Source organism: Gadus macrocephalus, chromosome 22 (genome assembly GCF_031168955.1).
Source record: "Gadus macrocephalus chromosome 22, ASM3116895v1".
Lineage (NCBI taxonomy): Eukaryota > Metazoa > Chordata > Actinopteri > Gadiformes > Gadidae > Gadus > Gadus macrocephalus.
In genome coordinates this window covers 11280521-11295813 of record NC_082403.1, presented here as the reverse complement: position 1 = coordinate 11295813, position 15293 = coordinate 11280521, and the positions used below count along the sequence as shown (strand labels likewise).

Genomic DNA, 15293 nt, shown 5'->3' with positions numbered 1-15293 from the left:
CTCGCTCTCGCTCTCTCGCCCTCTCTCGCTCGCCCTCTCTCGCTCGCTCTCTCTCGCTCTCTCTCGCTCTCTCTCTCTCTCTCTCTCGCGCGCACGCTCTTGCTCTCTCTACTAAAACATACTGACTATAAGCTAACATATGACACACAAACAAACAGTGTGTTCATGGATGGCAACAGTGTGTGCGCACAGGGAGATATTGACCTCTCTCTCTGCTACAGGCAGTGTGCTGGCCTTTAGCTGATTGCTCTACGCTCGTCTGGTTCATTTAACATGTAATGAAAACCAATCTCAGATGGACAGCTTAAACCTGCAGCTTAAAACTGAGCCATATTTAGGTTCAGCCACACACACACCCGCACATTTATGTGCACACACACATTCACACACGCACAAACACACACGTTTACGTGCACACATACATACACACACACACACACACACACATACACAAACACACACTCACACAAAGACACAAGCGCACACAACCGCTTGTTTGATAGGGTCGGGCCTTGCTTCGGCAGGCGGGCACTAGGAACGCTCAACTCATTCTTTAAGTGACACATTTTCTTTTTTCTCCTGTGTGTATCGCATGAACTTACTGAAACCAATCCCTTCAATACACACATGCACGCACGCACGTGCACACACACAGGCAGGCATACACACACAATGGCAAGCATTCACACAAATGCTCCCGTACAGAGTTGTTGGCTTACACACAGACACAACAATATCTGCATAATGTTTGGCTTTGAGGCGGGACCTAGAATCAGTCGAGACAGCTTTTTAAACTGAATATGACGTTTGAATATAAATCATGCATCTCCAGCTCTGTGTGGCTACGTTGGAAACCAAACATAAGTCAGCTAATTCCTACTTTCCCCTCTATTTAACCTTAACAATCGCAGCCCCGACATTTTTGTGACAGTGAATTAATAAAATTGTAAACAGGAAATGTAGAAGAAGAGAAGAGAGAAAGAAGACTTCAATAAATCTAAGATGGCATACATATTCGGCAAAGCAGAGGCAAAATGTGCATTGTGAAATATTTATTATATGACGATTTGCATAAAAAAAACAGACAACCTTATTTTTTACCCACAAAACTTAGAACTAATTAGCTTGATTATAAATTAGCAGACATCCTGCTGTGATCTGGTTTACATGTTCCAGCATTGAATCTTATAATTTGTTTGCATTAGCAGAAAAGAGAAACACCAGTGGAGACATCATATCGTACAGTAATTGCAATCTTGAAAAAAAAAATTGGATTAACAAGCCCAAATGTACCAAATTAAGTGTAATTTGGTACCAAATTAAGTGTAATTTGGTACATTTAAGTATTCACTCGATTTGTTATCATTACTCAAATTAAAGCACTTACCCAAATAACCTGCTGTATATGAGGTGTCACCTCAGTATATATTTAATGTATACAGGAAACTGTTCTAAGTTTAAATCCGTGTCACACATCGAGTCACTTAGCGCTAGAAATAGGAGTGTCATTGTTGTGTTGATGTTTATCTCAAACGAAATATGAATTAATCGTTCGGAAAGTAGAAACAGATGCGGTTTGAATTAAATGTCTGAATGTATTTTGTCATTTTTACATTACCCGCTCAACAAGTTCAAATTAACACACAGGCACAAACGTTCCCTCTCCCCTCCCACACACAATCACACAGACATACACACACACACACAAAAGGCTTAACTATTTAACACAGGATGCGTTGGCTCTTTTCCATCCGCTTGCTTCTGCAGATTGCGCTTCCAATTAAGGTCCATCACACCGACTGGATTTCCCAGAGCACATCATTCTTTCTCCTTCCACATTCCTACAGAAGTCACTCCTATTCTTTCCCTCATCAATCTGTGTCTCTCCCTCTTCTCTCCCTCACTCTGCTTTGTTGTCACTGTGTCCGTGTATTGCTCCGTCAGCCAGGAGACTCATTTTAAAAGATGAGTCACCCAGTTTTGGGTGCTGCCAGCTCATACTCTCTCTCTCTCTCCCTCTCTCTCTCGCTCTAGCTCTCGCTCTCGCTCGCTCGCTCTTTCTCTTTCTCTTTCTCTATCTCTTCTCTCTCCAGACATTTTTTTTTTATAGCTTTGTATTGACCTTAAAGGGAACGATGTGTGAAGAGGGAAGGAGGAGTTCTGTGATCATCTCTCCCCTGGGGGCACAATGTTGCCAAGGATTTCTGTTTTTCTTTTTTGGAACCAAAGACTATGCAGACGCCCATTAGACATGTGTTTTTATTACAATCGTATTTTCTTGGCCAACTGGCCAAGCTATACAATAGGATGTATTGTCTTAGTAAGATTGAAATGGTATTATGATCTTAATGCATAGGGATGTAAAGATTAATCCTATCTGACTCATTCCTTTGGTCAAAATCAGATCGTATGGTGATTTGATTGGATCGATGGTGTTTAATGATTATATTTGTCTCTTTGTCTGTCTGTTACAGAAACAGAGACCGAGACTGAAGGGACGATGTACTATGTGATCGGAGCCATCCTATACAGGACGTTGGGATCCATCTTGCCTGCACCAAAGTAAGTGCGCCGGCTTGTGCAATCGTGCGTGATCGTGCGAGTGAGTGTGGGTCTTGCAGGTGCGTGATTGGCGTGTATTCCATTATTTACTTTCTGCTTCCCCCTTTCTCATTGAATACTGCCCCCAATGACAACCATCCCTTCACCATTTCCCTCAGCTCTGTCTATTTTCTGGCATTTCCCTTTGTGTTATCCTTCTCCTCCTCTAGTCTGTCTTTCTGCCTTCATTCCCTTCATTTCTCGCTTTGACAACTCACCTGCTCCTCTTCCTCCAACTTCTCCTCCTCCGTCTTCCCCTCCTCCTGCTCCTCCTCCTCTGTCTACTCCTCCTCTCCCTCCTCCTCTTCTGTCTTCCCCTCCTCCTCCTCCTCCTCCTCCTCCTCCTCTGTCTTCCCCTCCTCCTCTTCCTCCTCCTCTGTCTTCCCCTCCTCCTCCTCTTCCTCCTCCTCTTCTGTCTTCCCCTCCTCCTCCTCTTCCTCCTCCGTCTTCCCCTCCTCCTCCTCCTCCTCCATGTTATTTCTCACTGGCAGTCTGAGGTGCCATTTCCCTGTCTGCTCTGGTGTCAGATTAAAGCGCAGCTTCTTCGTAAACACACACACACACCACCATGCACATGCACCAGCACACACATACAGATACACTAAATGTGTGTTATTCAGGGGAAATCTAGACAAAACTTTTTTTTTCTTCCCAACAAAAAGGAGAAACAAGAGATGTATGTGTTTATATTAAGTGAATATTAAGTATTAATATATCTATATAATATTATATTATATACATTTAATATTACAGTTGAATACCGTTTTTCCAGAATTAAAGGGCTTACACAACCTGCAATATATATTTTTAGTTCAATTGATAGCTGAATATAGGATGGGATTGATTAAAGAAAGAATGAATAGATAGATTGATTGATGGACAGTTGTATTGACAATTTTATTGTCAGGAACACAGCATAGGATTAATTTGGGCACTGAAATGCTGAAGACGAGGCGAATCTTATAACGTATGAGCCTGAAGCAACACATGAACATACATACCATGAGAACCACATCCACCGCATATATTATAGCGAATATTGTACAATCTACTGAAGGAGGAAGAATGTACACATATTGACAGACATTAACTCATCCAGCAGACAGAGGATGGATGGAAGACTGAATAGATGGACAAACAATTTAATAAATGGAGAGAAGGATGAGTTACTCAATGGGTAACACAGAGATGAACGGGTTAATGAAGAGATTATGGATGAATGACATGCATGACTAAATTAATTGATCGAATGGTGGAATGAATGTCAGAATGGATGGGTGAATCAATTAATTAAGCAAATGATTGATCAATGAATATGCAATGGGTGGATGAACCAACTGGTGCTGCAGGGATTTTTTTTTATTATATATCTATGGTATAGACTGATCTATACCATTCTTGCAATGTGATCATATCCATTCAAATATTTCCAATATTTCCTTTGAAAAAATATTATTTTAGTCCACTGTCTTCTTCACACATTGAGCTCGGTTTCACTCTCGCTTTCCTTGTGGGTGTGTGTGTATGTACTGTATGTATCCGTGTGTGTGAACCGGTGAGCTCCGAAGCACCGCATGCAGAGTGGATTCCGGAGCACTCTCTGTGTGCTCCGTACCCACTAGCATCCCCATGTCTTACTTCACTCAGCTGCATAGGGCGGCTGGCGCGCCATCAAACTCCAATTAAACAGGAATAGGAGCATTACACTTAACCAGAAAACACTCACATTGCTGTGTCCATCTCTTTTGTTCACTCTCTGAAGATTGTGTGTTTGTGTGTATGTGTGTGTGTGTGTGTCTGGTGATTGTGTGTCTATTGCGCTCTCTTATGTGTGTTTGTGTCTCTTCGTGTGTGTGTGTGTGTGTGTGTGTGTGTGTGTGTGTGCGCGTCTAAGTGGTGGTTGTTCTTCTCCTGCTGTCTCTCTCTTATGTGTGGGTATGTGTATCTTCTGATTGTGTGTGTGTGTGTGTGTGTGTGTGTGTGTGTGTGTGTGTGTGTGTGTGTGTGTGTGTGTGTGTGTGTGTGTGTGTGTGTGTGTGTGTGTGTGTGTGTGTGTGTGTGTGTGTGTGTGTGTCCTTTGCTGTCTCTCTCTCTGTCTCTGATGTGTCTCTTCTGGTGTGTCTGTGTGTTTGTGCTTGGCTCTACAGCCCCCCTGCGATGATCAACTCCAAGATCCTGGCGGTGACGGTGCGTCCAGAGCCCCAGCCCAGCGAGCCCATGGTGGTGGTGGAGCTGTCGCCTCTGCTCAACGTAAGACCGCCGCACCCTCCCCACACTGCAGACAGGGGCAGGGCTCCGTCCACAATGTCCGCAGCGTCTGTCTGTCTGTCTGTCTGTCTGTCTGTCTGTCTGTCTGTCTGTCTGTCTGTCTGTCTGTCTGTCTGTCTGTCTGTCTGTCTGTCTGTATCTCAATATAAACATACACATTGTTTGTACACATACACATTCTTCTATGATATACGGTTACATTTATCCTCTATTTTATTGCGCTTGCATTTATTTTTTTCATTCTATGTCATCTTGAGCAGATCTGTTACACAAACAATGATGATCTAATTCTGGATCTACCTGTAGGCATTGGTGAGCAATACGACCCCTAACCTCCGATGGAGGTGGATTGGTGTCTTTGTGTCGAGTGCAAAACCTCTGCATTGCATCACAGATGCTTATACGTTTTTTTTAAATGAAGTAATATACATTATATGATTGACATCAAAACTATGTATTCCATTCTGAAGAGAAAAATAGATGCATTTGACCGAAAAATCACCTTTCATTTCGGCTGCTTTTCCCCACTTTTGACAGGCTTTCTGGTTTGCCCTTTGAGCGTAATATTTGTGTATTTTGTTGAGAACAAAACCTTTTACATTACAAATAAAGCAATGATTCTGAGAGGCCAAAAAGTATGTTGCATTAAAATATGACATAGTCGAGATCAAAACGATATGCATTACAATTAATAATATTTATATTTCAAACAAAAACAGTAAATAGTTCAAATGTGTTTGGAGTAAAATGAAAGTTTGGTTAGCATGTCTTGGGTTTGATATTGGTTACATTTTTTGTGCGCTTGCAAAGGGAATGTTTTCGGTTGCAAAGTCAAACATTTGGGTTGTGAATTCTGCCTCTTACCTTTGAACCTTTGACCCTTGCACTTTTGACCCTATTCCAGATCGCAATTACCCGAATCAGCCATATTTGTGGAGTTCACGTCAGCACGTTTTTCAAATTCCACAAACGTGCCAGCTGTTTAGTCTCCCTGTTATTTAATAGTCATGTCTTGCGGAGTACCACATTAAAGTTAAGCCCAACCCAAGTAATGATCTAAAATAATGTCTCCTTACATATCAAAATATAATGTTATGAGTCGATTATAGATAGCCCCAAGAAGGGCTATCTATAATGAACAATTCATGAACACCTAAGAATGATATGTTTGGCCATGGAAGTCTATCGTTGCCCTAATGCTTTTCTTATTTATGGAGCAGGAGTAGGGGAGTGTATGGAGTTGTTTTTATTATGTGAAAACCTCTACAACACCAATAATGCATATGAAAAATAACCGCATGAGCTGGATGCGATTGATCATTCAACATTGTTATGGCACCAGTGACTGTTGGGCATTACGAGTTTAAAATGCCACCGTGCCAAACAGCCCCACATGCCACGCATCCATAAAACGCCAAAGACAGGTTGTGGTAACTTTTAGCAAAACTAAACCAAGATGAGTATTGACGTGAATAAGTAATTCTTTGTTGACCAGTGGAAGTCGAGCAAGCTTATCTTCCCCAACTCTACAGAGATGATATTGGATCGATCACATCCAGCTCATGGCGTTGTTATTTGATACTTTATCACTTGGGTTGTTTGTTACTTTTATTTGGTACACTGAATGCCTATTCATAACAAGAACAATGAGAGCAAGCGTTCAAAATAAGGGTCATAAGTTTATGGAACAATGCACATTGTTGATAATGATAAAAATATAAATATAAATATCGTTACGTTCATTAAACTCTGCATAGTACTCTTTCTCCCTCTCATTCTCGTTCACACACGCACACGCACACAGAGACAAGCGTGCATACATGCCAATGGTGCGCGGGTACACTACCACTCATTGGATGAACCTGCGTATCACTGATACACTGCACACGCACTGACAGCGGATTCGCCCGCGCCTCCCCTCAACGCGCCTGCAAAGGAAAACCCGAAGCAGCGGGATATTTGCGATTACTGTGAAATGCGGTTATAGTTAAATATAAATAGTTATATATAAATGACGGTGTTAGACCCCAGCCCGTTGTGCCGACTATTTGAATTCGCTCTGCAGCAGGGACTGGAGATCGGGAAGTGGGCCGATCCACTTTGAAATGTATTTTGTGCGCGATTGCTCGATTAGGCGAATGAGCAAACGTGAACCCCCCCCTTAAGACTCCACATCCTACCCCCCCCCCCCCCCCCCCCCCCCATGCCAGAGGTGCGCCACACATTGCTACCTGGGCCGTGTTCCAATACCCGTACTGTCCGTACTGCGTACTCAAAATTTGAGTACGCAGTACGTTCCAATTCAGATCCGGCGAAAAGAAGTATACTTCAAGGACCCGGATGCCGTACTCAAAATGGGCTAATCGTGAAGTGTGGATCGAAGGACACTCTCCGTACTCAACGGCAGCCATCTTAGCTACGTAGCGGAAGAGGCGGAGCCAGGCTGAGCCAAAGTCGGCGCATTTTCCACATAGCCTGCATTAATAGAGTCATTTTGTAGTTTTTATAGTTTCTATAGCTTTTTATAGCTGCTAGGCGTAAAGAGTTCACCGTTCAAAGCGGGATGTTTATTGCGGGGGAGGAGCCGCGGCGGCAGTCGTGATCGTAATTTCCGGTAAGTGCACCACGGAGTACTCGATTTGGAACAGCACTCACATCTGAAAAATTACCGTACTCAAGTGAGTACGGATAGTGCAGATAGTGTACTTCCTTTAAGTATACTCATGGAAGTACGGGTATTGGAACACGGCACTGGTCTGTGGGAAACACTGTGATGATACATTTAGGAGAACTCTTCCTGATTGTTTTGGAGATGGCTGGATTAACCTGTTCACACTGATTACTCAATATGCAACAGGTGTGCAGCCTCACCCATCCTCTCAGGCAAGGTGAGGCGGCTTAAACCAGCCATCACCCACACACACTCCCACAGCATTAAAAAAAAGTGTATTCTCAAAAACCTTGAAAGCTATTCTGTTTTTGTATGAAATTAAATGAGTTGCAGTTGGAATGGATTTAGTTTAATCTCAGTTATCTGATATTTTATTGCAACAAATTGTTTTGGCATGCTATAACCCTTCTACCTTTTCTGCTGAAGAGCAAAGCATTAGACTTTTAAAGCAATTACACCTGTTTGAATTATAAATATTTTTGATCGGAATGAACTAAGTTTTGATCTCCATTATATAATCACTCACTTTTGCTTTCAGAATAATACATTTTGTTTTGAAATTTTGGCACTTTACAAAAAAGCACCAATATGCCTCCATAACTCTCCAGCTGTTCCTCAATGACACATATCTGAATTCTCTCCAAGTATCATTGGATAAAAGACAGGCAAAACCAGGTGAGCATAATGGGTTATGGCTGCCTACTGTTTTCCTGTAAACCCACACTCAGCAGGGCTGCTGAGCATTTCCTGTATATGAACCTGCTGTTTCTTTCATCCTTTGACTTTAATTTAATTTCTGCAATAAAGTTATACATAAACAGTATCCAGCATGGAGAATACCTTATGTGTGTATACCATGAGGCAGTCAATTATGTAAAAATAATAAGAAAAAATTCCCTGGATGAATGCAAATATACTTGACGCCTTTTGATCGGCACTTACTTTAATTGTACACGTTCACAAGCACACACACACACACACACGTGCGCACTTTCGCATAATGTGAGCGCACGTACACAGACTCTCAGAAACACGTGGGCCCCGACATTGGCAATAACTGTGTATTCCAGGGGGTTCCAGTAATCTAATCAGATACTAGGCCTCCGGCGCTCGCACACACACACAGACTACAAACGAAATGCGTAACGTGCAACTCACAACTTTAACCAGGACCTGGGGGTCAACAACATTGCACTGCTCTTCATCATAAACCCCTTTGTACTTCTTCCTCTTCCCCGGGTACTTTGTAACGCCTCCCTTGCACTCTCGTTAACTCGCAGTCAAACCTGAAACTCTTATGATCCCTGCCCCGGTCTATGCTAAACCTCTCCTGACATGCCTGCTTTCTTAGTATTTTTCTTAACCCCCAGTTAAACTTTAGTTTATTGCTATGTGGTGCTTTTTTCTGCATTGGATAGTTGGTCTTTTTGGTAGGTGAGTCGGTTAGTTTGTTTATTAGTTTGTTAGTTGGTGATTTGATTTACCGCGTGCTTCACTGCGTGCAACTCGCATACTCGAAGACGAACCCCCCCCCACACACACACACACTCACACACATATATAGGCATCCACATCAAACATGTATCCATATGCATAATACATTATATCCACGCTCTTAAGGGAACATGGTGAGGGAACGAGAGCAAGAGAGAGAGATCACCAAAGAGAGAGAGAGAGAGGAATCACAAAAGTCAAATCAAAACACAGAGTTCCATTCTGTCAGATGTACGGGGCTAATGACCTTGCCAGGCATGGTGAAGCATTGCCGTGGAAACAGCTGCCATGGGCCTGCGTCTTGGTTGTAATGGAGGGAGGGGGGGTGTGAGGAGGGGGGGGGGGGGGTGAGCAGGATGGGGATCCAGGGGTTTCTGTACGCGGTCATGTCCTTGCTGAGAGGACATCTGGTCCTGAACTACCCACCTATTCACACTCATCCCTCGTGACCTAACCACAACTGTGTGTGTGTGTGTGTGTGTGTGTGTGTGAGTGGGTGGGTAGCTCGCTGGCTGGGAGTGTGCCTATGTACGTGTGTGTGTCTGCATGCACATGCCAATGTTGGCTCTTACTGGTGGCTAAGGAGGAACTGAGCAGCAGTCCAGATGCCAAGAGCTTTCCCTACTCACTTCCCCCCTTTGGTCCACCCCCACACACACACACACCATACCCACACCACAGGCACACCAGATACACCCGCGCACACACACACACCACATACACCACACATACACCACACATACACACACACATGCACATGCACATACACCACAAACATATGCACTCGCACACACTCATACTCGGGGTTATTCAAACAAGTATAATGGTATCCCTTAAAAGCCTTGCTGGTTATTTAGCCATAATCTACTTTACTTTCAGCAGTAACATTTATCTTCCAGGTTTCTCTCTTTCATTTTTCCAAATAAATACCCCGTGTGTTTGTTTGTGTATGTGTGTGTGTATGTATGTGTATCTGTTCATATTTAAGTGTGATAGATTGAGGAGGGGCTGTGAACTGTGTACGACACACTCTCACTATGGACACCATTCATTATGGATTTATGAAGAAATCTGTATCTGATGGGACCGTGGCCCCCCTCCCCTCTCACCCTCCTAGAGAGAGAAAGTTAGCTAGTGTAGCGGCAGAGGAAGAAAAAGGAACGCGCCCATATATGGGCACTACACCAGGCTGATTGATGGCCGGAATAGCTAACCGACTCCAGTGCACAGCAGTGCCCTGCTAATGCTAATGCTAATGCACGGCCCCAGCAATAACTAATATCCCCGGCACTGATCAGCATGTGGCGACGCAGTTGCTGGTTGGGTGAGTGGGGGAGGGGGAGGCAGGAGGCGGGGGCCGCAATGGCTTCCATCCATCAGCCTAAGCCTCCCCCCCCCCCCCCCCCCCCACGCCCCTCTGATCCCTTGTGGACGTGTAAATATTGCATTATCGCTTGATCTCAAGTCCGTCCGGGCTGCAGGGCTTGGCAAGGGGTTTGGCCGTGACGCCTCATAGTGGAAAGGTCTGTTCATAAATTACACAAATCTAGCACAGGGCTCAGCTGAAAAAGTGACCTTCACGTAATAACGTTGCAATGTGACATCTTGCTTTGGGTCCGTTTGCTTATTTGTTTTGGATGTCTTATTATTGCATAGATAATCCCAAGAAAGTCCACGGTGGCATTTAGGTAATTGCCTCCTGCCTTCCGACGGTATGGAGGGGGAACCCTGTAATGAGGAACGATATTTTCCCCTCTGTCATCACTTTGAGCCGCAGAGTTCCGGGGACTCTCTGTGCTACGACCCGTTTCACCAACAGAGGGAGCTCTTCCATAGAGGGTCCTCCCCGGGAATGACTGAAAGCCCCCCCAGGGCTTTTTGATGGACAGGGACATGGTGCCGTCCTGGCCCTACAACCACTCTATCACAGAACGCTCCCTCGGTAGAGCCGTGTTACTATTGACCTCTTTTCAACCCGAACCGCCATTTAATCACCGATATTCTTTCCATCTATCGGTTTGACACGTTTGTCCCCGGTCACGGAGTTCGCCTCGGATGACCATTTACGTTGGCTCAAACGGCCGCTGCGTAGAGGGAGGATAGCGCTCGGCCTCAGTTCGGACGGAAGTATCTCCGAGGCGGTCCGTAGCGCACGTTTTACTGGAAATCAATCCCAATAAGACCCCAATCCCCCCCCATCCCGCCATCCCCCGGGGGCCAGGCGTTGTCGTGGAACGGGGGGAGGGGGGAGCAAAGGTCGTCGATTAATAATAGGAAAATAAAGCAGTTCATCCACAGATCACCGCCCCGATAAAACACACACGAGGGCTTCCGTCAGAGTCGGTTGATCCTCTGATCGATCCCGTGATTGAGTCGTGCGGTCGGCCCTGCCTTCGCCCACCGCACACCGCTGAGCAGCACCCCATCACCAAGATAGTTACACCGGCGTTGCAACAGCCGAGGATTGGCTATCCATAGCTCTCTGAGTGAGTCATCATACCCACTAACAATGAGCAATGAAAGGATAAAAAAAAAAAGAAGACTAGTCTAGTGTCATGACCTCTCTGAGGTTGTAGTCTACCTTGACTGACTATTTTTTTTATTTTCCGCCCTTTTTCGTTCTCACTCGAAACCTTAAACCAGCGTCGGGGGTGCACTGGAGCACATTTACGGCCGTGATTTACTGTGCATTATCCTGTAAGAATTGTCTTTGGCATTTTTTTCGGTCTCTGAGTCTCTTTTTTTCCCCCCCCGTTGTCGCTCTCTCTCTCTCTCTCTCTCTCTCTCTCTCTCTCTCCCCTGAATTGAACCTCTCTCGTCCAGCCGAAAGTAGCTATTGGATCTTCGAGCAATGACTCTTGCCGCCGTTCAACCCTGGCTCTCCCACTCCGCACACCACCACCACCACCACCACCACCACACTAGTCTCCATCTTTCTATTTCATTGTCTGTTTACCGCTCTCCGTTACCCATGGAGCATCACTCCTTCTCCTCTGGCAATGAGCTACGATGGCTTCGCCCTGTGCCTCCTTCTCCCACTCATCTATTTTATTGACACCAGCTTATCTTGTCTCCTTCTGCCTCCCTCCCTCCCTCCCTCTCTCCCTCCCTCCTCCCCTCTCTCTCTCCTATATTACAGGGTACATCGGATCCTCAGTGCGTGGTGTGGGACTACGGCAACCCGTAAGTCGACCCCAATTCCTGCCTTCTGAATGCATGCCGGTGATTGTGTTTCGTGGTCTTGTGTGTGTGTCTAGCTGTGTTGGGTTTTTTAATGTGTTTTTGTTGTGACATGTTCGTAGGATAGGTCAATCGGGATGTCAGTTGTGGGCATCTATTGTGTGTGTCCATGTGCGTTTAAGAGGCAGGGAGAGAGAGAATGAGAGCCAACAGATTATACCCTTAATGGAGTTGTGTGTGCGTGGGGAAGTTTGTGTGCGTGTGTTTCCACTTGTGCTCATGCGTACTACTGTTTGCTCTACACCGCTCAATTTATTAATGAACTGAATACAGACTAATGGATTTCCCTGTCTTGGCTTTAATTAAATTAGCAAATGAGAACAAACACTATTGTCTGTGTTTTAAAGCGTTTAAAAGAGAACATCAGTCACGAAAAGTTATTTTCCAGGGGGCTGGGAAGTTTTTATCTAATGCATTATATCGAACTAATGGTTCCCTTATTCACTGCATTTCAAGGCGTGACCTTTGCCTCATTCGTCACAAGGGCGGCCACGCTATCAAGGCAACCTCGCCGTTAAGGCATTGCTAATTTCGGCCCCAGGGCTCCTGAATCTCCCCTAATGGGCCATCTCCGGATCCCTTCCTATTCAGGCCATTAAGTCATCGACATTGTTGATCGTGAAAGGCATTCTTTATACTAGCTGCCCCACATAGCCCCGGCATAGAAGAATAAGTAGAGCAATTGATTCTAGCCGGTGCCCCAGATTGGGCACTCACACATTTGGTCAATAGCTCTAGGCACGCCAAACCAGTTCCCGATCAAAAGCATGGAGTAGCTGAATTAGCTTTTGACCGCCTCACATATAAACTTCAAGTCCCCTTCACAACCCCCGCCCCGGATCCGGATGAAAAGGATCGCCGTACTCAAACACCACATCGAATGCTTCATCGGTGGTCTGTTTGAGAACCGACCACAGCCAACCCCCCCACCGCCCTGTTCTCCATCCAGAGTGATGCACATAAAAGAGTCAGTCCATTCACGGCCCTCCTCTGATCCACATCATCGATACTACCGCGTGTGGCTAAAGCAAACAATGAACAGGTCTGTCGACATGGGAGTTGGGAGATTGTGGGTAATCAGCACTGCCCCCTCCCCTCTTCTCCCCCTCCACATGAAGGGGAGATGAAGGAGAGAAAGCTCTGCAAAGTCAATTAACTAGCTGGCAGATTACTACTGCAATCAAATTAAATTCCCCCAACTTTACGAGGGCAAAGAGCCAAGCGGAATATCAAGTGAGGAAATAAGAGTTGATGCGTGTCACGCAAACACAGTGGAAAAACTGAAACACCTGAATGTGGACATGGTCCAAAACGCCGCTGCCAGTGATTAGGCGATACATTAGGCAAAGTAAGCCCGGGCTGATAGACGTATGACAATTATGAGCAGATATTCAAAGCAGCGCCAACCGAGATCGATCAAATGGAATGATTGCGCCGTGGGTGGCAGAGGATCTGGCTGGGGCTGGCAATAGAAACGCATGGACGCACACACTCGCATGCACACATACTCACACGCACGCAAGCACACACACGCAAACGCATAGTACACACACACAGAAACACACACTCACAAAGACACCATCTTGCACACGAGGAAAATAGGTTGCACACAAGGAAAATAAGTAATAAAAACAATAAAAAAGACTATATTTTCTGGGGAAAATGTAACTTTGAAAGCCGGAGGATACATTTTACTGCCGAAATTCAAGTCGATTATGTCTTAATAAGCAGAGAGCACCCCCTGCCTCCATTCTTGCTCAAGTAGATGCAGTCGATGTAAGGAGAGGCACCACGATGACCCAAAGGCATCCCAGCAAGCCAGAGGAGGTTCCTGCTATACAGCGATGAAGTGTAACTTTTATGCCTCAGGTTATGTTGGTTTTGATTGTTTATTCCGAGAAACAGGCTCAACGGACAAGCACTCTTGAGGTGGTTCGTGTAGCATCTCTCGGATCCAGGTAAAATTCAGTCTATATCAGGGTGAAGGGAATGCTAAAGAAGCCTATAGGCTCTGATTTATGTCAGACCCTTAAAACTTTATACGGTGTTGACCACTCTATGCGTAGAAGCAGGAACTAGGCAGAAGTAGTGTTAGCACTAAAATAAATGTGGTCCAATGAAGTACTTATGTTTAATGCTTTAATATTGTGTGGTCTAATAAGGCATGGAATAAATAAATTAACGTCAACAGCCCGAACCCCCAGGGCGCCGGCTCTATGAGCGCATTGCAAACGCAAATTGTTGCCTTCCTCTGGTTCACAGTGCTGAGCCTGCTGTTTATCATTTGCTTTATGTGTGTAGTAGCATTCAAGACAAGACGCCAGCATGGAGACCTGCCTTCTCCTACTGTTTTCCTTTCACAGTTGGCGGCTACTGCTGTTTGTCCTGCTATAAATCTCCAACCCCCGGCCATGGCAACATGTAGGGAATAAACAAGGAACATGTGGAACAGCGATCGGAAGTGATCAATAATAGTCGGGATTGATATTAGTGGTTAATAGTGGCGATCACTTGGCTGTTTATACCCAACACATGGCATGGGTATAAGAACAGGTTAGACCCATAATAGAGTTAGCTAAGGTCAGCCATAGTTTATGGAAAACAGATAGAGGCATAATATTAGGTATAGAGAAGGATATCGGAGCAGTGTTCAAACGACATTCAGATGTGTACATACATTTTAGGTATGGTAATCAAGCCATTAGGTGAGTCAATTGTGTACGATTGTATTTCCCGGCTAAGTGCTGCATCATAAGTGCATCCGTGACAATGATTGATACATTCAAGAAGACTCGTGCCCTCTAAAACCCAACCTTGAATCCTGAGTTTTTGATTATCAATTCTATTTTAATTTGGGATGAATAAATTATCATATAAAATCTTGCCTACGTTACCAAAATTTGTCGGACCACTGGTACTCTCTGAACCTCAGCATAGATTGTCGATATGTTTGCATCTGCAAATTATCTAGCGAGTTGTAATGATCAATATATGCTGCCGTATGCCATTGGTTTGGTTG

At 44.8% G+C, this 15293-nt stretch overlaps 1 protein-coding gene across 1 annotated transcript in view; it reads left to right on the top strand.

Moving 5' to 3' along the window:
* adgrb2 (adhesion G protein-coupled receptor B2) overlaps nucleotides 1-15293 on the top strand; it is a 177774-nt gene that overhangs the window by 90996 nt on the left and 71485 nt on the right. Inside the window, 3 exon segments of the mRNA XM_060043059.1 lie at nucleotides 2475-2562; nucleotides 4749-4851; nucleotides 12174-12217. Of these exon segments, the coding sequence (XP_059899042.1) occupies nucleotides 2475-2562; nucleotides 4749-4851; nucleotides 12174-12217 (235 nt within the window).